Consider the following 24,925-nt stretch of genomic DNA (forward strand, 5'->3'; position numbering starts at 1 on the left):
TCCTCCATCCTCCACCCCACTCTCCACATTGTTGCCAGGCTTTCTTGAGATTAATGGAGACTTTATTTAGTCCCCATGTACTTTCAAGCTGCTTAGTTACCACGTCTTTATGCATAACCTGCACTCCAGGCAAACAAACTTTCAAGAACACAGCAGACTGAAGCAGCAAGCAAGCCTAGTAGATTAAGCCCCGTGAGCCAGGCTATATGAAGCAAACCAAAACACAGCTGGTGGAGTTAATTTTAGGCTTGCTGACCTTGGCAGTGTCCTATCAATTTGAGAAAAGCAGCTTTGAATAGGTTCCAAAAGGACCCCGCCTCCTCCTCCTCTTCCCCTGGCAGCTGACTGGAAAAGTGGCTACATGGTTTAAGTTTTTTGGGAAAAACAAATAATTGTGGGCAATGGTAAACTTCATAGATCAAGAAATTTAACATTTACTGAGCAAGTTAAAAGGCCATGCAAGAAATATTTTATGATTTTTGTCCTATGGACTAAAAGCCTCAAAATTACATTGCAAGTAGCACCTTCTTAAAAGTTCTAGAAAACTGGCTTCTCACAAACAAACAAAAATCACTATGACATAGTGCTTCAAAACACCGCAAGTGGGTTGGTATGATGACTGGGGAAGGAGAAGTTTTATTAAGTTATGCAGTGTATAAATACAGTGTGTCTGTAAAGTCATGGTGCACTTTTGACTGGTCACAGGAAAGCAACAAAAGACAGAAATGTGAAATCTGCACCAAATAAAAGGAAAACCCTCCCAGTTTCTGTAGGATAATGTGGCAGCATGTGCGCATGCGCAGATGATGACGTAACACCGTGTATACAGCGGAGCAGCCCACGGCCATGCCAGTCGAGATGTGGACGGTACAGAGGAAAGTTCAGTGTGTTCTGTGGCTCGCTAAATTCGAATCCGTGACCAAAGTGCAACGTGAATATTGGCGCGTTTATAACGAAGCGCCACCACATAGGAATAACATTACTCGGTGGGATAAGCAGTTGAAGGAAACCGGCAGTTTGATGGAGAAACCCTGTTCTGGTAGGCCATCAGTCAGTGATGAGTCTGTAGAGGCTATATGGGATAGCTACCTAAGGAGCCCTAAAAAATCTGTGCGTGAGCCCACATTGAACTGCACTAAATAGGTATGAAACTGGGAGAGTTTTCCTTTTATTTGGTGCAGATTTCACATTTCTACCGTCTTTTGTTGCTTTCCTGTGACTGGTCAAAAGTGCACCATGACTTTACGGACACACTGTATAACAGAACTTTAAATGCAAGGAATAATTATATATTATTTACTTCTGAACGCACAGGATCCAATTCTCTGACCCCCAAATTCAGTGAGGTTCCTGTAATATACAATCATGGACACTGACTCTGATACAATTTCTAATTTTGCTTTTGTTTGGTTGCCTATATTTCCCAATAACCTATAGGATTTATTATGACAGGGACTATATCCTTGTATTTTGATCACAGAGACTCACAGTAGATAATACTTGAGTGAATATATAAATGAACAATTTGCACCTCATTCCCTTAAATTTAGCATTCTATTAAATGAACCTTGCCTTCAAAAGAATAAACAGCTTGAAGGGAGGGTACTGGGTTATGTTTGGGACCAATGGAAAATTCCTTCTTCCATTGTAATATGTTAAATAAGAAGCTTTGTGTATTGATGCTTTACCACTTTAGTGATAAATGACAGCATTGAGAGACAAGCTTCATGAATTAACCTTTTATTACACTTCTATTGTTTTCTATTGTGTCAAAATAATATGTTCTTGAGAAGCACTTATAACCATACATAGGCTTGTTTTTAATGAAGTAAGGGGTAGAATTCAAATCTAAAGAGCATCAACAAAGGTCAGATTGAATTGCTAGCTATATTAAGTAGGATTGTACAGTATGCCAAAATTAATTTAGAATATATTCATTCTAACTTAGGTCATCCCAGGAAGTGGGGAAGGGAAATGGACTTTACTGAATTTAGACTGTATTTACTAGGTACGTGATCTTGAACAAATTACATCTATAACCTTTCAGCATTAGCTTCCTTATCTATGAAAGGGAAAAAAATAACATCTAATATCAACCCCATGGGGCAGTATAAGGAATAAATGAAATAGAAATAAAATATATGAACAACTTACCAAAGTGACTCTGTTGGGTAAATGAGTTTGTAAAATTTATATTTTCTGGTTTTGCTCACTTTTATTGTTAAAATATGGCTGCTGACCACGTGATTGTGTTGCCCAGGTGATACGGCCAATTACCTTTCATGCTTGGGAAGGGAATTGGTTATGCTAATGTGTGCTGGAGGAGAGGTCTGTGTGGGCCCGGGCAGTTTTTAAAAAGTTTGTGAAGAAGGAGGAGCGAGGAAGCAATTTTTGTAGAGTGGACCACGTTGTTGCAAAGAAGGCAGGCAGCCAAGATGGCGGGGTGCTGAGGTGAAGCCAGTCTGTGCAGAGAGAAGGAGATGGGGAACAGAGGTGAATAAGACTGGTGGGGACCTTTGATTCTAAGAAAACTGGAAGAAAGTCAGTGGCTTTGGGAGCCCTGAATGGAAAGGGAAGTGTTTTCCTGCTGTGTGTACTTACTTGCCTGCCGGTGTGAGGCTAGAATAAAAGATGGCTCACCAGTTTTTGGCTCCACTGTTTCATTACTGTCTATCAGAATCTAATTTAAAACTGCTTGAGCCAGGCGGCTGTGATGGCTGCTACTACTGGCTCTACAAACTCCCATCAGAAATACCCAATAAATAGTAGCTATAAAAATAATCTTATGTAACAAACTAATTGGGTGGAATAAGTATATCAGTCTAGGTATTATATAACCAAAACACCCTGCACAGCAGAATGCATTTTATCAGGTTACTAAGGATGTGTTGCCCTGGTATACTTTTTTTCTAGCATTTGTTATTCAGAGTTAGATCACATTTCTAAATCAGAAGAGAGAAACTACTCAAGAAATTCTGAGGCCCAGAGTTAGCCACAGAGTTTTAATTCAGCATTTACCTTGCTGGCATTAATAGCATTTGCTTTTAGTTTTATAGGTACAAGAACATTTTTATACGTAGACAGAAAAAGCTAGCTGGCTAATGTGAAGGCAAGGGAAGAACTCTCTAGTCCAAAAAAATCATCTTCTTTATCAGCAGATTTTCAGTTCTCTTCATTAATAACACTTATAGGCCTTTTCAAAAGGAGATCTGCTATTTGTTTGTTTTTCTTTGTATTATGGAATATTTCAAAGCTAGCTAGCATGATATAATGATCCTCATGTACTCATCACCTGCCTTCAACAATTATCAACTCATGGCCAATCTTGTTTCGTCGGCACTCCTCCTCCCTTCCACATTATTCTGAGGCAAATCCCAGGCATATTATTTTATCTGTAAATAATTCACTTAATATTTTTTAAAAAACAAAAGCTTTTAAAAAAAATGTAATCGTGACATCATCATCTCAACTAATAATTGGTCTGTAGAATCATCAACTCCAGTGTTCAAAGTTTTCAGTTGTCTATGAAGGACATAAACACTTGTTATTGTTCTTTTTCAGATTGCTTGTTTGAACCAGATGCAAATGCGTGCACACATTACAATTGTTTGATATGTCCCTTATGTTTCTTTTCACCTCTAGATTTTCCCTTCAGATCCAGTTCTTCTTTGCAATTCGTTTCTTGAAGAAATTGGGTTCTGCATAGTTGCCCCTGATTGCATCTCTTGCTGTGATACTAGCAGCCGCTGGTGATCAGTGCCTAGCTACATCAATCTATTAGGAGTTGCAAACATGGTGAGATTTCTAATAATAGTTCAACCATTCCTACTTCATTAAAAAAATTATTAATTTTTTTAGAGAGAGGAAGGGAAGAGCAAGACAGAAACAGGAACATCAATCTGTTCCTGTATGTGCCCTGACCAGGGATCGAACCAGCAACCTCTGAACTTCAGGATGAAGCTCTAACCAACACCTGGCCAGGGCCCTACTTCATTTATTAACTAAAATACGCAGTAAAAAAAAATTTCTCTCATCTACAATTTGGAAACTTGGCTTTAGATGGTGTTATTTTATCTGGGAGGGGAATATATTAACAGGTTGGAAGTGATTAATTTATCTGATAAAAAGGTATGATGATTTTCTTTAAGGTTGTAGAAACCCTCACCTTGAGAATATAAACACAACTGAGGGAGAGGTGGTAAATGGTGACCAGAAACCTATGCTATCTGGGAAGAGAAGTAAAGGAAGAAGAAACACAGATGCATGAAGGTAACACTTTGCTAAGTCTATTCTTATTTGGCATAAAAATTCCAATATGGCCCTGGCCAGTTGGCTCAGTGGTAGAACGTCGGCCTGGTGTGTAGAAGTCCCGGGTTCGATTCCCAGCCAGGGCACACAGGAGAAGCGCCCATCTGCTTCTCCACCCCTCCCCCTCTCTTTCCTCTCTGTCTCTCTCTTCCCCTCCCGCAGCCAAGGCTCCATTGGAGCAAGGATGGCCTGGGCGCTGGGGATGGCTCCTTGGCCTCTGCCCCACGTGCTGGAGTGGCTCTGGTGCGACAGAGCTACGCCCCCTGGTGGGCAGAGCGTCGCCCCCTGGTGGGCGTGCCAGGTGGATCCCAGTCGGGCGCATGCGGGAGTCTGTCTGACTGTCTCTCCCGGTTTCCAGCTTCAGAAAAATACAAAAAAAAAAAAAAAATCCAATATGGAAGCCCATCTTATGGCTCCAAATACTATGTACTTACCCAGGACTCCTGCATTCAAACTAGTTCAGATCTCTCCCCATGCTCTTCACAGTATCAAAACTCTACCTGACATCACTATTTTGATGTTTAAAAAACATCTCAAAGTTAACATCACTAAAACGGAACTTTTATTTTTACCCCCAAATTGTGACTCCTATCTTCCCTGTTTCAATAAAATGGCAGCACCATCCACCAGTTGCTAAAGCCTCCCAAAAAACAATCAAACAAATAAACCAGGAGTAATCAATCACCAAGTACCATTGATTTTTTTCCCTTAGTATTATTATTTTTTTCTATTATTTATGACATTACCCCAAACCAAATCACAACTGTTGAGAAACACTGGATGATTACAATAATCTTCTGGCTTACCTTCTGACATGTTGGTCCCCTCTAGTCCATTTTCCACTAAGAAGAGAAGTGATCTTTCTAAAATGTTAATGTGGAATCATGAGCTGATAATCATGGAAACTGTGATGGATTCATTTAATTCATTTCTTTCCCATTGTATATTTGAATTTCTCAAATTAAAAAATGTTATTCCAATTATTTTATCTTATCCTCTTATTCCACTTCTCTAACTTTTCAATGTTCTTTAGCTTTTTAAAAAATTTATTGATTTGAGCCTGACCAGGCGGTGGTGCAGTGGATAGAGCGTTGGACTGGGATGAGGAAGGACCCAGGTTCGAGACCCCAAGGTCGCCAGCTTGAGCGCAGGCTCATCTGGCTTGAGCAAAAAGCTCACCAGCTTGGACCCAAGGTTGCTGGCTCGAGCAAGGGGTTACTTGGTCTGCTGAAGGCCCACGGTCAAGGCACATATGAGAAAGCAATCAATGAACAACTAAGGTGTCGCAACGAAAAACTGATGATTGATGCTTCTCATCTCTCCGTTCCTGTCTGTCTGTCCCTGTCCCTATCTATCCCTCTCTCTGACTCTCTCTCTCTGTCCCTGTTAAAAAAAAAAAATTATTGATTTGAGAGAAAGAGAAATCCATTTTTTGTTTCACTTAGTTGTGCATTCATTGGTTGCCTCTTGTATGTGCTTCTCTAGGAATTGAACCAGCAACTGTGGTGTAGTGGGATGATGGTCTTGAATTACTTGGCCAGGGGTCAGAGTTCGTAGAATAAAAATCAAATGTACTGCCTAGGCTGGTGAGTCCCTACATGTCCTCTGGCTACATGTCCATCCTCATCTGATGTTACTCTTCTTGCTCACTCTGCCCAGGTCATAACCTGTTGGTTCTACGAACACTATAAGCTCTCTCTTACCTTATAGCATCTGTACTTGTTATTCTCTCTACCAGAAAGTGCTCGTTCCCTAGCACTCTGCAAGGCTGGTTCTTTCTACAGGTCTCAGCAAAAGTTTTACCTCCTTAGAAAGGCCTTTCTTCTTCTTTTTTTTTTTTTTTTACAGAGATAGAGAGAGTCAGAGAGAGATGAGAAGCATCAATTATCAGCCTTTCATTGCAACACCCTAGTTGTTCATTGATTGCTTTCTCATATGTGCCCTGACCATGGGCCCTGTGCTCAAGCTGACGACCTCGGGGTCTCCAACCTGGGTCCTTCCGCATCCCAGTCCGACGCTCCATCCACTGTGCCACCGCCTGGTCAGGCAGAAAGGCCTTTCTTTTTTTTTTTTTTTAATTTTTATTTATTCATTTTAGAGAAGAGAGAGAGAGAGAAAGAAAGGGGGGAGGAGCAGGAAGCATCAACTCCCATATATGCCTTGACCAGGCAGGCCCAGGGTTTTGAACCGGCAACCTCAGCATTCCAGGTCGACGCTTTATCCACTGTGCTACCACAGGTCAGGCAGAAAGGCCTTTCTTAACCAATCTAGATTAGATCCTCTTGAGGAAACGAGCCACAAAGATGCCCCTTAAAGGGCAAAGAAATATTAAAATAAAAAATAAATTAGATCCTCTTCCGTCACCATTACTCTCTATCACATTATTGTTTTGTATCTTATCACAACTTATAATTATCTTTTTTTTTTACATTTATATAAACATACCTACTTGTTATGACAAAAAAGTAAGTCAAATGAATATTTATAGATACTTGAGAACATATACTTACTCATATTTTATTATAGTCTATTCATGTATAATTCCAATTCTTTGAAAAATTGGTGGATAGAATACAAATTTTAAGAATCCAGTCTAACCAGGCAGTGGTGCAGTGGATAGAGCATCGGACTGGGACATGGAGGGCCCAGATTAGAAACCCTGAGGTTGCGGCTTGAGCACGGGCTCACCAGCTTGAGTGTGGGGGCGTTGGGTTGAGCGTGGGATGATACACATGACCCTATGGTCGCTGGCTTGAGCCCAAGGTCATTGGCTTGAGCAAGGGGTCACTTGCTCTGTTGCAGCCCTCCTCCCCCACCCAAGGCACATATGAGAAAGCAGTCAATAACAACAACTAAGGTGCTGCAAGGAAGGATTGATGCTTCTCATCACTCCCTTCCTGTCTGTCTGCCCCTATCTGCCTCCCCCTCTGATACACACACACACACACACACACAGGAATCCTGCTTCGTAAAGATTTATAAACAAAAATATTTTTATCTTAAGATTAATTTCTAATATTGAAATTTTAGGGAGTGGTATGAAATACAGGGTGGGGCAAAAGTAGGTTTACATTTGTAAATGAAACGAGCTTATTCTTGTACCATTTATTATTGTATTACTCTTCATATGAACTGTCAACCTACTTTTGCCCTACCTTGTATAAAGTGGTAAAGGAGAAATTGGAATTAGAAATGTGTATTTAAATATACTCTCTGATTCTAGATATCACAATGTTTTTGAAATGCTAAATAATTTTAAGTGACAGCTGTTGTTTAAGTGACTAATTTCTGGAATTATATTATGTATTATTAACATGATACTGCTCTCATTTTTAAGGCCACTATATTTACGCTTATCTGCTGTTAATCTTAGGCAAACTCTCCTAATTGAAGAGCTCATCAGGCATTTTTGCAGATTTTCTCTTCTGCCAATTGTTTTGTTTGTTTGTTTTTTTTACTACAGGGACAGAGAGAGAGTCAGAGAGAGGGATAGATACGGACAGACAGGAGCGGAGAGAGATGAGAAGCATCAATCATCAGTTTTTTGTTGTGACACCTTAGTTGTTCATTGATTGCTTTCTCATATGTGCCTTGACCATGCGGGCCTTCAGCAAACTGGGTAACCCCTTGCTGGGGCCAGCGACCTTGGGTCCAAGCTGGTGAGTTTTGTTTTTTTTCTTCTCAAGCCACACTCAAGCTGGCGACCTCGGGGTCTCGAACCTGGGTTCTCCGCATCCCAGTTGGATGCTCTATCCACTGCACCACTGCCTGGTCAGGGTCCTCTGCCAATTGTTAACAATATAGTGTCATAGGATACATCTAAATCAGTGGTAGTCAACCTGGTCCCTATCACCCACTAGTGGGCATTCCAGCTTTCATGGTGGGCGGTAGCGGAGCAACCAAAGTATAAATAAAAAGATAGATTTAACTATAGTAAGTTGTTTTATAAAGATACATTCTGCCAAACTTAGTGGAAATCCGACATAAAGTACTTGGTAAGTAATTATTATTATATGCTTTAACTTGCTGTAACTCTGCTTTATAAATTTTATAAAGTAAAGTTACTTCCCTACTTTATAAATCACCATTACTGTGGAACCAGTGGGCGGTTAGAAAATCTTACTACTAACAGAGATACAAAAGTGGGTGGTAGGTATAAAAAGGTTGACTACCCCTGATCAAACCCCTGTTAGAACAAAAAGCAAGGCTACATAAGCCACCATACCAAATCAGGGAACAGATGGGAACTATCTGCCCCACAAATTCAGATTCTTTGAAAACTTACTTGTGAGTTTGAAGGGTGTTGAGCAGAGAATATGGACATCTCATATAAAATAAATAGGTACCCAAATTGATAATGCTGTGGTAGTCTGGTCGTCAGTGGCTCAATGATTAAGAATTTATGGGGCCCAAGTCTGTTGTAACCACTAGGCACTCTGATGCACCAATCATTCTAGAATCTAGAAAGGATTCAGCTCCTCTTATAGAGGCATCTGCATTTCACACAGTTTAAGGGACCAGGAGAAGTCTTGATCTGTTCAAGAATGCTCCACATACCTCATTGTGTCACCACAGCAGTTTCCACCTTTCCCCAGATGCTGCTGACAGCCTAGCTAGCCAGTTCAGACAGTGATGGATCTTGACCATCTCCTAGTTCAGGGTTTTAAAATATATACTCATAAAACGACAGGGACCTTGAAAACCCATTTCGACCCTTTCCTCTCTTCTGGCAGAACCACACCCAAATCATTCCAACCAGATGAAATTTCCACCTGTGTTTATGTAGTAGCAGGTAGACGCCATAACCTTTCATTATCGTTTGCTGAGCACTCCCAGTGAGCAAAATTCAGGCAGCAATTTCATCCCTCACTGCAGAACCCTGATATCCTCAGAGTCCAAGCCCATTCTTCCTGACGGATGAAACGCACCGAAGCCTCTCGGGGCACTCTGCCACAACCCACTAACGCGGTAGACAGGCCTCGACCTGCCTGGCCGGCGGCTTCAGCGCACTGGCCGGCCACGCTGCGAGCCAGCAAAGGAGGGGTGGGGGGGTCCAGAACAGGAAGGACCCAGACCGCACGCTGCCCGCGGGCTGGAGTGGGCGCGCGTCGCTCTCGCGAGAGTTCAAAGGGTGGGAGCAACTAGGGGCCGGGCAGGCGGAGGCCAGGGGTGGCACTTCAGCGGTCGCAGTGGCTGTTCTCCAGGGACAGGCGGGCGGCCCTTTCCCCGCCTCCCTTTCCTTCCCCTCCCATTGAGGGAGTCAAGCCGTGCGCTTCCCACTTCCGCCCCCTCTGCCTGCCGTAGGAACTAGCGAAGCCGAGCAAGTTGCGGCTGAACAGCCGGCCCTGCTCCGCTCCAGCTCTCCTCGTCCTTGTCTTCCTTCCTCTCCTTCCCCGGCCGCCGCTGCCGCCGCCCCGAGGCCTCACGACCGCCGAGCCCGCAGCCCACGCCGTGGCCGACATGAGCTTCTTGTTGTGAGTAGCCAGGCCCCCGCGCGCGCCGGCTTTGTTCGGGCGCCCTGGGCCCCGGGCCCCCGCCCGCCTCGCCCGCCTCGCCCCGCGCCGCACGCCCGGATCGCGCGGGTCTCCGGGACCTGCCCCCGGCACTGGCGCTGCCCGAGCACCGCCGCCGCCCCGGCACGCGTGGCACCCGCCAGCCCCCGGGAGCTCGGTCCCCGGACCCCAGTCCCAGCACACTCCGGTGCCTGCCTTCGCGTTTCCGTCACCCGGCCTCTCCCTTCGCGCTGCTCTCGGGTTTGTTTGCACGCTCGGGATAAATACCTCCCACTCTCCGCGTGACCCTCGTCCGACGCGTTAGTCGGTCGCCCAGCTCAGGCGCTCCTCTTCTTTGCTTTTTTAGGGGGGCTCCCAAGCACGGATGGTAGAGCGTCTCACTTTCCCTCCCAGTCACCCCAGGACCCTTTTAACTTTCCTCTTAGGTTTTAGGAGTGGGCATTTGTGTTGACAAGTCCTGTGCTTGTAACACAATTAACGAGGCTGTTTACGGGTCAGGATTCCCTGCTGACAGCCTGAAACAGCTCCTTGCTTCTCTCGGGCATGATTTCTTGGGGAATATGGGCTTTATCTTTTCAGACAACCACCAAATGGGCCTGGGTTGTGTACCCTGGGTTGATTAGGTCCACTGGGGAGTTGAAATGACAACGTCAGGCTTAGGGCTCCTTGTCATTTCCCCTACTTATCGTTCATTGCAGACGTGTTGAGGGGGTGTGTGTAGTATGGGCAGAAAGATGGGGTGGCCAAATGGGTGTATGGAGGCAACAGACAAGCCTCACGTCCTGGGAAAGGAAGATCTTGCACCCTGCAGAATTAGTCTTTTGAGGGCTTCGTTGTGATTCACCTATGCATATAATAATTTTCTGTTCTGGTGCTTGTTTTACCCCACCTCACATAATTTTTAGTCACCCTGATACCTGAATCCTGAGAATTTAACTCTTATTTTCACATACACTTATGGAGTGTATTAATCCATTTTACAAGCAAAACTGAGGGATCACAGAAGGCTAACCTGTGGGCAGACTTGCTAATATTTCTAACATGCATAGGGGGCCTGGCTTTTGTCATCCTGCCTAACACATTTGAGGTTGTGAAGCCTTTTTTTTAGGCTCATCCTAGACGTTGAGTTTGTCAGATAGGTGGTGATAAAAGCTTCATGAAAAGTATAATTTTATATGTTTTCTATTTTAGTTTGAGTCAACATATGGAAGCATCTCAGTTTGAAGCTTCTCATCTTTGAGTCTGTTTTTTTATTGATTGCTTTGAGAGAGAGAGAGAGAGAGAGAGAGAGACATTAATTTATTGTCCCACTTAGTTGTGTATTCATTAGTTGCTTTCCATTTTTGCCCTGACCCAGGATCAAGCTCACAACTTTGTTGTTTCTGAACGACGCTCTAACCAGCTGAACTAATGTTTGATTTAAGAACTTAAAAGCTGTCTTCAAAACAGTAGTGTAGATGATGTCCATGACTACTGCTGATGGATTTGAGTACCTTAGAACTCACTGTTAAACTGGTTGAAGCAGGGAAGAACCATATTTGGTGGAAACTAGGGAATGGACAAGATTTGGTGGTACTTTCTGAATACAAATACAAATCATTTTTACATGATTCAGTATTTAATAGTTACAGAAATGCAATGGATAAGTTAATTTCTCCTGAAGCATATTACCTACCGAACAAAATCCTGCCATAACTAATGTGTGTGTGTGTGTGTGTGTGTGTGTGTGTGTGTGTGTGTATATATAGCATATTAGAGGGTTTATACTATTTGGTGCACAATTTTCTAAGTTTAAATATCCTCAACATCTTTAGCCTGTGTGCTTAACAATCCAAAAAAGTAATCCAACATTTTTGGTTTTGCTTTTTGTTCATCATTAGTTTAAAATCTGAAGTGAAGACCTTGTGGATAGAAGTAATTATCAGAAGGTAAAGAATAAGGTTTTGGTCATTTCATCTGTTTGTTATTTGGTAGAATTCCCTGAATATTATTTCTGTACCAGGAGGTGAGGAGAGAAAATGAGTTGCAATTTAGGGTTTAAATAACAGATATTTACCTCCAGTTCTTAGAAGCTTCTTTGTAAGGCAACTAACTGTAAGTGGATGGACCAAGGAAATAAGGGCGATTCGATAAAGGTGGTGACTCATAACTCACGAGGGTTTTAAGATGGGAGCAGAGATTTTTAGTTAAAGAAAGAACATCATTATGCCAGACATTGATGTAGGCATTGGGGATCATTCATGAACAAAATGAGTAAAAATTCCTTCATTAGTGGAGTTTTTGTTAAGCAACCATAAAACATTAGTAAAGTAGATAGTATGGTAGGAGGTCTTAAATGCCATGGAACAAAATAGAGCAGGGTGAAGAGGTTTTTTTGGATAGGGAGGTGAGGTAGATTGGGTAATCCCCAGAGGGTGTTCAGATAATCTGCAGCAGTGGTGCCTTTTTGTAGCTTTTGTACAAATGCTTAGAATAAATTGGCACTGCATATGTGGATCTGACTGGGACAAAGCTTTGGTTGTGTTGCAAATTGGCCTCTATGTATCTTCAAATTAAGCTAAACTACCAGATGGTGCATAGGGAAACTTCATAGGAATCTAATTTAACTTTGTAAACTCAAATTTTTTAAACACAGCCTCATCATGTGCTAGGCATTGTGTAAGATACGAGACTCCAGAGATGATAGTTTATCAGTAGTCATCTGTAATAGATGCAGTACAGTCCTGAGGGCTCCAAAGAACATGAAGGAATTTGTTCTGTTTGGCCTGGGGGGAAGGTTTCGGGAAAGAAGTGATGGATATTTAATGGAAGGTGTAACAAGAGTTCTCTAAAAGGGGAGAGGGTACTGGAGATTTCCGTCAAAGGCAACATGGAGGAATTTTAAAATTGTAAGACTCTTCTGACTGATGGAATTCTACAGAAACACTTAACTTGGAACAGAGTTAAAACAAATACTGTATATTAAGTTAAAATGCAAGTCTGTAGGAAACGTGGTTTAGAGATGTGAATGAATATAAACCAGGTCTATTTCTGTATTTGAAGAAACAAAGAGGTAGGCTGAGAAGAGAAGGAAATATTGAGCATTATGCTGTATAATTTCCATTTGTCTTTTCCACAGAATAGCAGTTTAGGAAAGGAGATCCAGGATTTTGTTGTCTGTATGTGTCTGTCTCTTATGTTTCTGTCTGCTCCCCCTTCTACCTCTCTTTTTCTCTCCTTCCTATATCTTATTACCCCCATCCTATTCCCCACCCCACCCCTTCTCAGCATCTTTGTTTTTTGGCAAATGATTTTAGGACTTCAGCATCTTCACCTATAAAAGAGGATAATGATGATGATGATACTAAATAGTGAGCTAAGTACTATGTGCCAGGCACAGAGGATACCTCATTTTACAGATGAAGAAACTGGCAAAGAAAGGTTAAATAGTTTGCCCAAAATTATGTAGCTAGTCAGTGGTATAGCTGGGATTTGAATCCTGGCAATCTAAAGCCACAGATCTTGCCTCATACTGCCTCTTCTATAATTGGTAAAATTATATAAAAAGGTGATACTCAGGTGTTATTTTTGACAGAAGTGTTATGTTACTAGGTATTAATTCTCAGCCTGCTGGGACCATTTTATAAGAGTCACCAAGAATATAATGTAGAAGAGAAAATAGAAACCTTTAAATTTAAGTAATACTTTAAAATTATTTTTCACTTCCATTTTTAGTGTAAAAGTGATACACATGTTGGAGAAATGAAATACCGATAAAAAGTGAAGAAAATAAAAAATCACTCATAAACCTTCAGAGATAACTTTTTTTTTTTTTTTTTTTTTTTGGCGTGAGGGAGACAGATAGGAATGGAAGAGATGAGAATCAACTCATAGTTGTAGCAATTGATTTGTTCATTGATTGCTTCTCATATGTGCCTTGTCCAGGGGAATCCCGCTGAGCCAGTGACCCCTTGCTCAAGCCAGTGACCATGGGCTCAAGTCAGTGACCTTGGGCTTCAGATCAGGGACCTTGAGCTCAAGCCAGCAACCACGGGGTCCTGTCTATGACCCTATCCTCAAGCCAGTGCTGCTGCACTCATGTGGTGAGCTGGTGCTCTAGCCAGCGACCTTGGGGTTTTGAACCTGGGTCCTCAATGTCCCAGATCAACACTCTACCACGGTGCTACCACTTGGTCAGGCTGTTGTGTTTTTTTGATATGACTTCCTAATCTTTTCTGTTGTATTTTTGTTTGTATGTACAGTATTTAAAAATATAAAATGGACCCTTATTGTACATAGGTAAGGTTTTTCACTTGTAAATTTTTTATGTCAGTAGATAAACTTCTGCCACATTATTTTGAATGACTGTCGACCAAGTATTATCTTAATAGTTTTGTTATCTGATAGCCTGGCTTAATATATTACGCTTTTTGTGGAAAGGGTGGATGGAAGTAAGTGTGGTCATCTTTTCTGAACTATAGTTTTGGCAGTTGCAGATTCTTGGCTGCCCTTAGTTTTTCTTTTCCCATCTGGTATAGGATTGCTTTTGTTTTACGTTAATGAGTGCAAAACAATTGGTACGTGATTACTTTTATCTTTATTGACTTTTTTTTCCTTGATTTAGTTGCAGAGTTTTTGTACTTTGAGGTTTCTGATACATGAAAGCACATGTAATACTTCTCTTCAATTGTATATTTGATTAGGAGTATGGAGGCAAGATATCCATCTATGTGTTACTTCTTGAAAAATATGAAAAATGATATCTGTTAGGAATGTTAAATTAAATCCTACAGAATTTTTTTAAACTTTCCTTTTCTTCTCACATTTCTATTTTTAAATTAATTTATATATATGGAAATATATTTTACACACACACACACACACACACACACACACATTTAAGTCAGAGGAGGGGAGATAGAGGGACGGTCTCCTGCCTGTGACCCTACTGGGATCCACCCAGCAACCCCCATCTCGGGCTGATGCTTGAATCAACCAGCTATCCTTAGTGTCTGGGGCTGACACATGAACCAGTTGAGCCACTGGGTGAATGAGGTGAAGAGAGAGAGAAGCAGGAGAGGGAGGGGGAAGAGGCAGATGAAGCAGATGGTCGCTTCTCCTGTGTGCCCTGACCAGAGATGGAACCTGGGACGTCCGTGCTCCAGTCCGACGCTCTATCCACTGAGCTAACTGGCCAGGGCTTCTATTTTTAAAAATTTTTAGATGTAATTCGTGTAACATTGTATTAGTTTTAGGTGTATAACTTTCATTTTTGTGTTTTGTATCAAAACAAGGCCATATTTTACAGCATGTTTGATTAAATTTTAAGTGTAGCTGTGAAACTTCATTTGTAGAATGATATTCAAATTTTATTTTAAACATTTTCAAATACTTAGAAATTTGCAGAGAATAGTACAAAGAACTCCTACTTATACTTTATCCAGAGGCCCCATTTAGTTTTATTAGTTACTCTAATGACGTCACATCAGCAAAAGGATCCAGTCATGAATCATGTATAGCATGTAACCAGTTTTGTGCCTGTAGCTTTCTTCAAACTGAAATATTTATATTTCTAGTGTTTCAGGACCTTTACATTTTTGAGAAATATAGGCCAGACATTTTGTAGATTATCCTTCAGTTTGAGTTTGTGTGACACTTCCTTGTGGTTAGACCTGATTATATATTTGCAGTAGAAATGTCACAGAGGTGATGTATGCTTTTCTTATATTATATTATTAAGGTGCATATAATGTATGCTTCTTAATCCTGGAGGTTGTCCTTTGATTAAAGTATCTACCAAGATTCCCCAGTGTAAAGTTATATCTTTTTTTTTTTTGTAATTAATATTTTGTGGGGAGGTATTTTGGACCTACATTACTATCTCATTTCTCATGTCATTTTGTGTGTGTGTGTGTGTGTGAGAGAGAGAGATAGAGAGACAGACAGACAGATAGGGGCAGACAGACAAGAAGGGTGAGCGATGAGAAGCATCAGTTCTTCGTTGCAGCACCTTAGTTGTTCATTGATTGCTTTCTCATATGTGCCTTGACTGGGGGACTATAGCAGACTGAGTAACCCCCTTGCTCAAGCCAGCGACCTTGGGTCCAAGCTGGTGAGCTTGGCTCAAACTAGATGAGCCCGCGCTCAAGCTGGCGGCCTCAGGATTTCGAACCTGGGTCCTCCGCATCCCAGTCCGAAGCTCTATCCACTGTGCCACCGCCTGGTCAGGCTCTTGTCATTTTTACCCACTGGTTTTAGTGCCCATTGATGTTTTTTGTTTAAATTATGTGGTGGTTGCCAGTGCCCTGATTCTGTCATTGCTTTCGCATTTGTCATTTGACGTTTTGTATGGAAAAACTTCCTCTTCCTATTTATTTGTTTATAATTTATATCAATGTGGGCACATGTATTTCTATTTTATTTAATGAATTATCATCTATACCTACCATTAGTTATTTTGGTGCTCAAATTGTCTGTTTTGGCTAGTGGGAGTACTATTCAGTTTGGCTTCTGTGTCCCTTTGACTTGTTCCTGTCTTTGAGTACTTACTGACACAACCAGATGTTCCAGGTTTATCTTATACTTTCTCTGCCCCAGTCCTGGAACTAACCATTTCTTTAAGTGCTTTCGATCTGTTCGGTGAAGAAGAGTATCTGGAAACAATGCAGGTGATAGATGTGCTCAGTACCTAGATGTGTTGTTGCTTCTGGGCCCTCTCACTGGACAGTGCTAGAAAATGCATATCCACATATATTATATATCGTGTATACTGTGTGTTTTCACCAAACTGCACTTCTGAGCCAGTAGCAGCACAGGAGTCATTCTAGCCTTCTTCCTGTGCATGTTTTTTACTTCCTTCTTTGTCAATGAGACACCTGGTTTCTATTATCCTCAATATACTTAATTAGCCCAGACCTTTGTGTATAGCCATTGTTCTAACCTACTTGGCTGCCCTCCTAGTGGCTCTAGAACAGCAGCCACTGTTATCCTGCAGAACTTGTCTGGGCCCCGGCTTCCGCCATAGTAAGGATGAAACAGCCTGTAACTTCACTGGGTATGAAGTTGTGTGTGACACTAATCTAATTGTTTTCCTGTTAATTCTATTAATTCAGAGATATTGAGAGAATTAGAGATAGGGAATATAAAAGACTTAATTCAGTACATTGTAATTATGTGTAGCAGTGGTGGTATCTAGTTCATGGTCAATATCTCAACAGTGTGATGATTGATTATAGCTGTTAATTTTTATAAACATTCATCATTTCTGATTACTTAACCCTTTGAGTAGTAAGTTTTTTTCATGCTCATTGACCCCTGGGAGTATTTTTTTCAAAAAATGAAATTAATTCCAGTTCCAGTTTTATTAACTTAAAATCATGTTTGTTTGATAACCAATTTATGGAAACAAGAAGAACATGCATTTGCCTTTTTTAAATGTTGCCTTACACATGTAAAGTTGTACTCTGGATGGTCAGGAGGTACATGAACGTTCGTACTACTCAAAGGGTTAATCAAAGACAATTTCTGTGCGTTGATTATCATGTATCAGTGCTACTTTGATTCTCTGAGATTTTGAAGCAAAAATGCCCCAAACAAGCAGGAGTTTGAAGTTAAGCAAATATTATTTGGGTAGTAGTTTAAGAACCTCATAGCCAAGTAGCCTGCTATTTTTATTTGTAATGAAAGGTTGAATTTTATTCTTATTGCTACTATTGTTGTATTTTTCTGCCTAAGTCCTTTTATTGTTCTCAAAATAAAATTTGATGAGAATAGTTCAATAGTTGTACTGAGTATTAGAATATTTTTTGTGTGTTTTTTTGTAGAAAGAGATAATAGTACGATTTAAATACTTTCTTAGTAGTCAGTGTAAACATAGAATAATGAAGTAGAAGCACTGGGGGTGAAAGTCTTCGGTGGCAACTTTTCTGGTATCTTGGTGCCCAGATCATGTTCCAGACACAGAGCCACAGTATGACTTTCCTGCTCTTCAGAGAATCCTTTGCTAGCACCCTGCAGCATTAGATTTAACTACTGAAGTAGCTCTTTGTTTAAATACTCCCTGAGGGTAAGACTTTTACCCCATAAACCTGATTCCAATCTCCCTAACGTTTCCCGCACCCTGCCAAGTATTCAACTGGCTTTCTTATCTTTAACTCTTAAAAATTTGCACTTTTGAGTCAGGTGAACGACAAACCATTTTGTCCATTATAAAGTCTCCTAACCAGAGCACAGAATCATTTTGAGGATGGATGCTTGTGTCTCCACACTCTTGTTAAAGACTCCCAAAGAAGTTTTATTAGTCAGATCCTTTAATCCTTTGTCATCATTGTCAGTTTTTAATTTGGGAAATGGCAAGTTATCAAGAATCAAAATAAACTATTTTTCAAATTATAGTTAGAGCCAAAGTATGCCACATTGTCTAGTTCTAAGTGGTTAGACATATGGGAACCAAAATTTGCCTCAGTTGAAGAGTATTTATTGTATCTTTTGCTCAAGTAGGAAGATATTTGTAAGGTGTCAGAACTCTATTGTCTAGTGATAACTATAGGTTCTAGAGGTATCTTTACCTTTCACTATTTTTTTGTCACTCAACATTTAGGAAAAAGTACCACTGCCTGACCAGGCAGTAGCGCAGTGGATAGAGAGTCGGACTGAGACGTGGAGGACCCAGGTTCTAAACCCCAAGGTTGCCGGCTTGTGTGTGTGCTCATCTGGTTTGAGTGTGGGGTCGCTGGCTTGAGTGTGGGATCACAGAAATGACCCTGTGGTCGCTGGCTTGAGCCCAAAAGTAGCTGGCTTGAAGCCCAAGTCACTGGCTTGAAGCCCAAGGTCGCTGGCTTGAGTCCAGGGTCACTGGCTTGAGCAAGGAGTCACTCGCTTTGCTGTAAACACCCCCTCCCCCCATCAAGGCACATATGAGAAAGCAATCAATAAACAACTAAGGTGCTGCAAGGAAGAATTGATGCTTCTCATCTCCCGTCCTGTCTGTCCCTTTCTCTCCCTCTCTCTGACTCTCTCTCTCTGTCTCTGTCAAAAAAAAAAAAAAAAAAAAAAAGAATAAAGAAAAAAAAGTACCACTAGCATTTTATCTAGCACCATTGGGAAAGAAGGCCACTCATGGTCCTCTGGTGATGGCCAACCTTAGGACTGAGAGAAAGTCAATATCTGTACATGACCATAATTTTTTTTTTTTTTTTGTGGCAGAGACAGAGGGAGTCAAAGAGAGGGACAGATAGGAACAGACAGGAAGGGAGAGAGATGAGAAACATCAACTCTTCGTTGCGGTTCCTTAGTTATTCATTGATTGATTTCTCATATGTGCCTTGATGGGAGGGGGGCTACAGCAGACCAAATGACCCCTTGCTCGAGCCAGCGACCTTGGACCTTGAGCCTTGCTCAAACCAGGTCCTCCACATCCTAGTCCAACGCTCTATCCACTGCGCTACCGCCTGGTCAGGCACATGACCATAACTTTTGAGAAGTCCGCTTTAGCACCTTAAAGTGTAGAATTTCGTCCTCACCTAGGAGCATGTAAAGCCTCAATCTTTGAATTAGAATGCATTTCACATCCCTATGTGAAAAGCACCTCCAAGTCTGAGAAACTTTAGACAATAGTAAGTAGAAGATGTCTGCATGTTGAGTTAAATGATTAAAAATAAGATAAAAAAGAAAAATCCTTGGAATTCAGCATAATACTACCTTTGTCCTTAAGAAACTCTGGGAGGCCCCAAGATTCTTTGCTTTACCAAACTTAAGTCAGGCTCTTAGGACCTTGTAGGCCTACCTGTGCACTTCCTTGTAAAGTCTAGTTTTAGCAAGAACCATGTTAAGTCAGTGTAAAGCCAGCAGGCAGGGCTATCAGGGCTGCCATCATAGCCGCCCAGCCCATGCAGGTTCGCATTGGATTCGGACAGTCGGTAAAGAAACCATGGAGCCAAAAACTGGTGGGCCATAACCTTTAATCCTACCTTGCACCCGGCGGGCAAGTAAAAATACACACTGGGCTCCAAAACCCAGTCACACTCAGTGCTCACAAAGCCACTGACTTATCCGAGTTTCCTAGAATCAAAGGTTTCTAGCTCACCAACCTTATTCTCCTCAGTTCCCCATCTCCTTCCTTATCCCAGATACAAACTCTACACAGACTGGCATCTCACTCAGTACTCCGCCATCTTGGCTGCTTCTCCTGGCCTCCTCCACGTGGCCTCCTTCCGCTGCTGGCTCTACTTTCTCTGCTCTCTCATGCTAACCTCAGGAACCAAGAGCACAAGCTCCCGCTCCATCCCATTTTATAGTGTAGATTCAAACCCTTAATCCAATATACAAAACAGGGAAGTCTCTAATACAAAGTCACTTCTCTGAGGCATGATTGGATTGTACCACCCCACATCAAACAGGGTGGGAAAGGCTTAATCCCAAAACCAAGCCCCAGGCTAAAGGATTCTGCCTGCCTTCAGCCCACCCCAACACACATTAATATCACCTGGGCGACGGCCTCCTCCTGTTATCTTTAACAAAGTGAGCATAATACATTTTATCTGCCCAACAGTCAGTTTGTCCAGAAGTCTCCCACCCTTAATATCTGAGCAGCGTCTTCTTCCTCCACCCTCCCCTCAGGTGACTGATGTCTGATCACCCTGGCCTGTCTTCAGTGAGAATCCTGTTAGGCCAGTTTAGCCAGAATCCCCCTTATCCTCATGGTTTCCTCTTAGAGAATTTTAATCACTCACCCCTCACTCTTCTCCTTGGCTGTGAATCCCCACTTTCCCCTGATGTTTTTGGAGTTGACCCCAGTTTCTCTCCCCTTCACTGTAAAATGCCACTGCAGTGGTACCTATAGCTGTCTTAATTGTTCCTGAATAAAGTGTGCCTTTGCCATTTATAATCATATGGCAGTGAATATATTTTGTTAACAGCCCTGAAGGAGGTTAGGTGACCTGATTGTCTTTGCATACTTGTAATTATTTATAATTATTATTTATTATTCGCTCTCTTTCTGTACTGTAAATTTCATAGATTTTGTTCACAATTTTATTTACTAGCATGTTAGTATATTGTTGGGCAAGTATGTCCTCAGTGTATGTGTGTATTTTTTAATTCAGTGAGAGAAGGGGAGGCAGAGAGACAGTCTCCTGTGTGCATCTTGACCGGATCCACCCAGCAAACCCCCTGTGGAGTGATGCTCTACCCATCTGGGGGCTGCTCTGTTGCTCAGCAACCAGGCTCTTAGCTTCTGAGGCGGAGGCCATGGAGCCATCCTCAGCGCCTGGGGCCAACTCACGTGGCCAACTTGCTCCAGTCTAACCATGACTGCAGGAGGGGAAGAAAGAGAGAGAAAAGTGAGAGGAGGAGGGGTGGAGAAGCAGATGGGCGCTTCTCCTTTGGGCCCTGACTGGTCAGGAACCGTACCCGGGACATCCACATGCCCGGCTGATTCTCTGCCAGTGAGTCAACCAGCCAGGCCTAGATATATTTTTGATTGAAGGTTATTATAGAAATGACAGTGGCCTATGAGTGAGGAGACCTGGATTTCAGAGTCTTTCCTGTCACAACCATGCGACCTTAGTTGGGCACATCACTTAATTTCTTAGCTTCTGTTTTCTTTGCCTACTGGGGGAAAGGAATGCCTCTTTCATTGGGTCCGTTTATGAATTGAAGGGCCAAATGGTGATGGAAATTTTCATGAACCAGACAGGTCTGTGCAAACACTGTTACGGTCTTTCCACATGTGATTTCAAGCCCAGTATATAAACTCTTTCTACATTCCATATTGTGCTTAGTTGTCTTATAAATACATGATATTAATGAATAATGCAATAAATACTTATCTCTCCTGTGTATAAAGTGTTAGGTGCTGGTGGTGGGAGGAGAAAAGTGGGGTTTGGAAATAAATAAGATGTGATGATATATACAGACAGCAGGGTAGCAATAGCCAGAGGGAAAGGAGGGATGCAGTAGGTGGAGGGAGAAATGGGAGTGGAAAGAGACTGAATGAGGGGCAAGTGGGTCACAATGCAGAGTGTAGATGGTGTTATATTGAGAGGGATGCTTAAACCATGTCAACACAATATATTAAAAAAGAAATAAGACGTGGTCCTGCCTTCAAGACTGTTAAAATTAGAGACTAGTGTGTGACATGAATATGCTCCTTAATAATTGCTTTTAATTCATTAGTTTGGGCTAATGAAGATTATTATGTTGTATTATATACAAACTACTTTGGGTGTAGGTATGAAATAGTCTCATGAAGATTATTATGTTGTATTATATACAAACTACTTTGGGTGTAGGTATGAAATAGTCTCATTTGGCATTTATAGAAGTTATAAAGCATACCTAGTATGTTCATGTATTCGAAACAGCAGGAATTTTGCAGATGTGTGCCTCTGTCTTTTTCTGCAGGGGCTGCTTCTATTGGATGGATTTGTGGGCCTGCCGTGCTTGGTTTTGGCACTGCTTACCACTATCTCTCCACTTAGCTCTGCGTTGTTGTTTTTTGTTTGTTTTTTTTTAAACTTTAATTTCTTTTAATTTTTTTAAATCTATTCATTCATTTTAGAGGGGGCGGGAGAGAAAGAGAGAGAGAAGGGGGAGGAGCAGGAAGCATCAACTCCCATATGTGCCTTGACCAGGCAAGCCAGGGTTTTGAACTGGCAACCTCAGTGTTCCAGGTTGACGCTTTATCCACTGCACCACCACAGGTCAGGCCAGCTCTGCGTTTTTAAATAGGGAAAGGAAGCAGCTGGAATCCTTTGGTCCACTTTCTTCCTGCAGTGCACTTTGGCTTTTTAGGTACAGATTGGAATGGGTTGGAAGTGGATGGCAAAGTCCTAAGACATAGGAAGCCTCCATGATACGGTATTTGCTTACCATTCCAACCTCATCTGCCCCTCCTGCCTTGTCTTTTTATCTGTATTTCTTTCAACATGGATTTCACCCACATGTCTCCTTTTGTAAATGCTGTTCTTGTTATTCTGGCTGGACTGCCATTCTCTTCCCCACCTCTGTTTCTTTAGTTCTGGAGCCAACTCCTTCCCTGACTGGTGCCCTCTTTCCGGTTTGTTATATATCATTTCACTGTCCTCTGTAATCTTTATAGCCCTTATTGAGAGATACTGTATTTGTCAGTTTTCAGGCCTTTCTTCCTCATCAGAGTCTGTCACCTCTTTGAAGATAGATGCAGCTGTTTCAAAAACGGTTTTAAAATCTCTACCACCTAGTATAGTGCCTAGTATATATTACACACAATTTTTAAAAAAACAAATCAATGAGATTTTCAAGTGTTTTCACAGTGATAGGTGGAGGTCTGAGGGATTCTTTTTATCCTGCTCTAATTTTCCTTTTCCAAAGACATCTGGGGAAGTATAAATGGGTGGTTCTGTGTGCAGAAAGGTTTGGGACACCTGTTTATTGCATCTCTATTTCACGATTTTGTAGAAACCTCGTTTACCCTTCTTTCAAGGATGCCACGTGCCTGGCATGTGTTCGTTTCTGCCTGTCATTGTGAACTGTATACCAGTAAAGGAGAGTGACATTTCCCTGCCCTCCCCCCCCCCCCCAGTACTAGTAAGAATAACAATCATGAAAGCTTCTTGGCTTCTTGGACTTTTGGTATTAACACCAATTAAACAGTTAACAATAAGAATTCTTCCAGAGAATTTCTGTCCTTTGGCATAGTTAGGCTGCTCGCTTTCGTTGCCATCAACCCTTTTTTCTCTAATGTTCTCTAGAATGGTGCTTTTTGTTAATAAATTAAATTTAAAAATTAACAGCTGATAAGTAATGGTAGAATATAATTTAAAAATTCTTTGGGAATAAATATGTTTACAGTTACAGTTTTAAAATACTAATAACTTACTAGGAAAATATTTTTCTGCAAGATGAGAACAGATTGTAGTCAGTAAAGGGGGATTTTACAAAATGAGATTTTGTAACTCCAATCAAAATTTTTGTTTCTTAGTTATCTGTCTGAATTTTAATTCAGATATCAATGTGGTAAATTAATGCAAATAATAAAACACACAGTATTTGGGAAGCATCTGGCACACATGGAGCTGTCAAGATGACGTATAGATTCTGAAGGTAGATTTAAAGCTGCATTTTACTTATTACTCTTAATGAATTTATTGCTTTTCTCATGAAGATTGAGAACTATGTAGAAAGGATTTTTTCTTGTTTTAATCCTATTTTTATTGATTGATTTTAGAGAGACAGAACGGAAGGAGAGAGAGAGGGAGAGAGAAGCATTCATCTGTTGTTCCACTTAGTTGTGCGTTCATTGGTCTCTTCTCGTGTGTGCCGTGACTAGGGATTGAACCCACAACCTTGGTGTTTTGGGATGACATGCTAACCAACTGAGCGGACCAGCCAGGGCTCAGAAAGGGGTTTTTCTTTCTGGATTATTTCAAGGTGGAGAGTTTTTCCCAAAGTAAGTGTAAATAGTAGAGTACAAATGCTAGTGAATCTGAAGAATATGCCTTTATGATATGGTCATTGTTTTTGAGCATTTATAGGTCAAACTGTTGTAAGCATGAGTAAGGTATATGCTACGATAATGCAGAACATTCTTTATCATTTTATCAGTGACTACTTTGTATAATTGTATGTGTGAGAAGCCCTGCTAACCTTAATGACTGTATTCCCTTTTTTTAATGGCATTTCTGATACTTACATTTCACTTTGTTTAAAAAGAAAGTGGGGTGAGAAGGGGAGGATTTTTGCATTAATATATGCATTTTTCTTTTATTTCTTCTCTTTGATGTTTTTCACTCATTTGTGTTACTCTTAGTTTTTTGCAGATTTTTATTTTTTATTACTATTTTAAAATTTCCTTTTATTTGAACAAAATTGTTTTTATTTATTGAGTTGAGAGAGGAAGAAAAGAGAGAGAAATATTGCCTGACCAGATGGTGGGCGCAGTGGATAGAGCATCAACCTGAGCCGCTGAGGACGCTCAGGTTCGAAACCCTGAGGTCGCCAGCTTGAGCATGGGCTCATCTGGCTTGAGCGTGGAATCATAGACTTGACCCTATGGTTGCTTTCTTGAGCCCAGAGGTCACTGGCTTGAGCAAGGGGTTACTAGCTTGGCTGGAGCCCCCAGGTCAAGGCACATATGAGAAGCAATC

At 41.4% G+C, this 24,925-nt stretch overlaps 1 protein-coding gene across 1 annotated transcript in view; it reads left to right on the top strand.

Annotated features, from left to right (window-relative positions):
• The first annotated feature begins 9,450 nt into the window (after positions 1-9,450).
• Positions 9,451-24,925, top strand: part of MOB1B (MOB kinase activator 1B) — a 59,657-nt gene continuing 44,182 nt past the window's right edge. Inside the window, exon 1 of the mRNA XM_066387427.1 lies at positions 9,451-9,782. Coding sequence (XP_066243524.1) covers positions 9,769-9,782 — 14 coding nt within the window. The 5' untranslated portion in view covers positions 9,451-9,768. The remainder of the gene's footprint in view (positions 9,783-24,925) is intronic.

The sequence above is a fragment of the Saccopteryx leptura genome, chromosome 5 (assembly GCF_036850995.1).
Source record: "Saccopteryx leptura isolate mSacLep1 chromosome 5, mSacLep1_pri_phased_curated, whole genome shotgun sequence".
NCBI classification, from domain to species: Eukaryota; Metazoa; Chordata; class Mammalia; order Chiroptera; family Emballonuridae; genus Saccopteryx; species Saccopteryx leptura.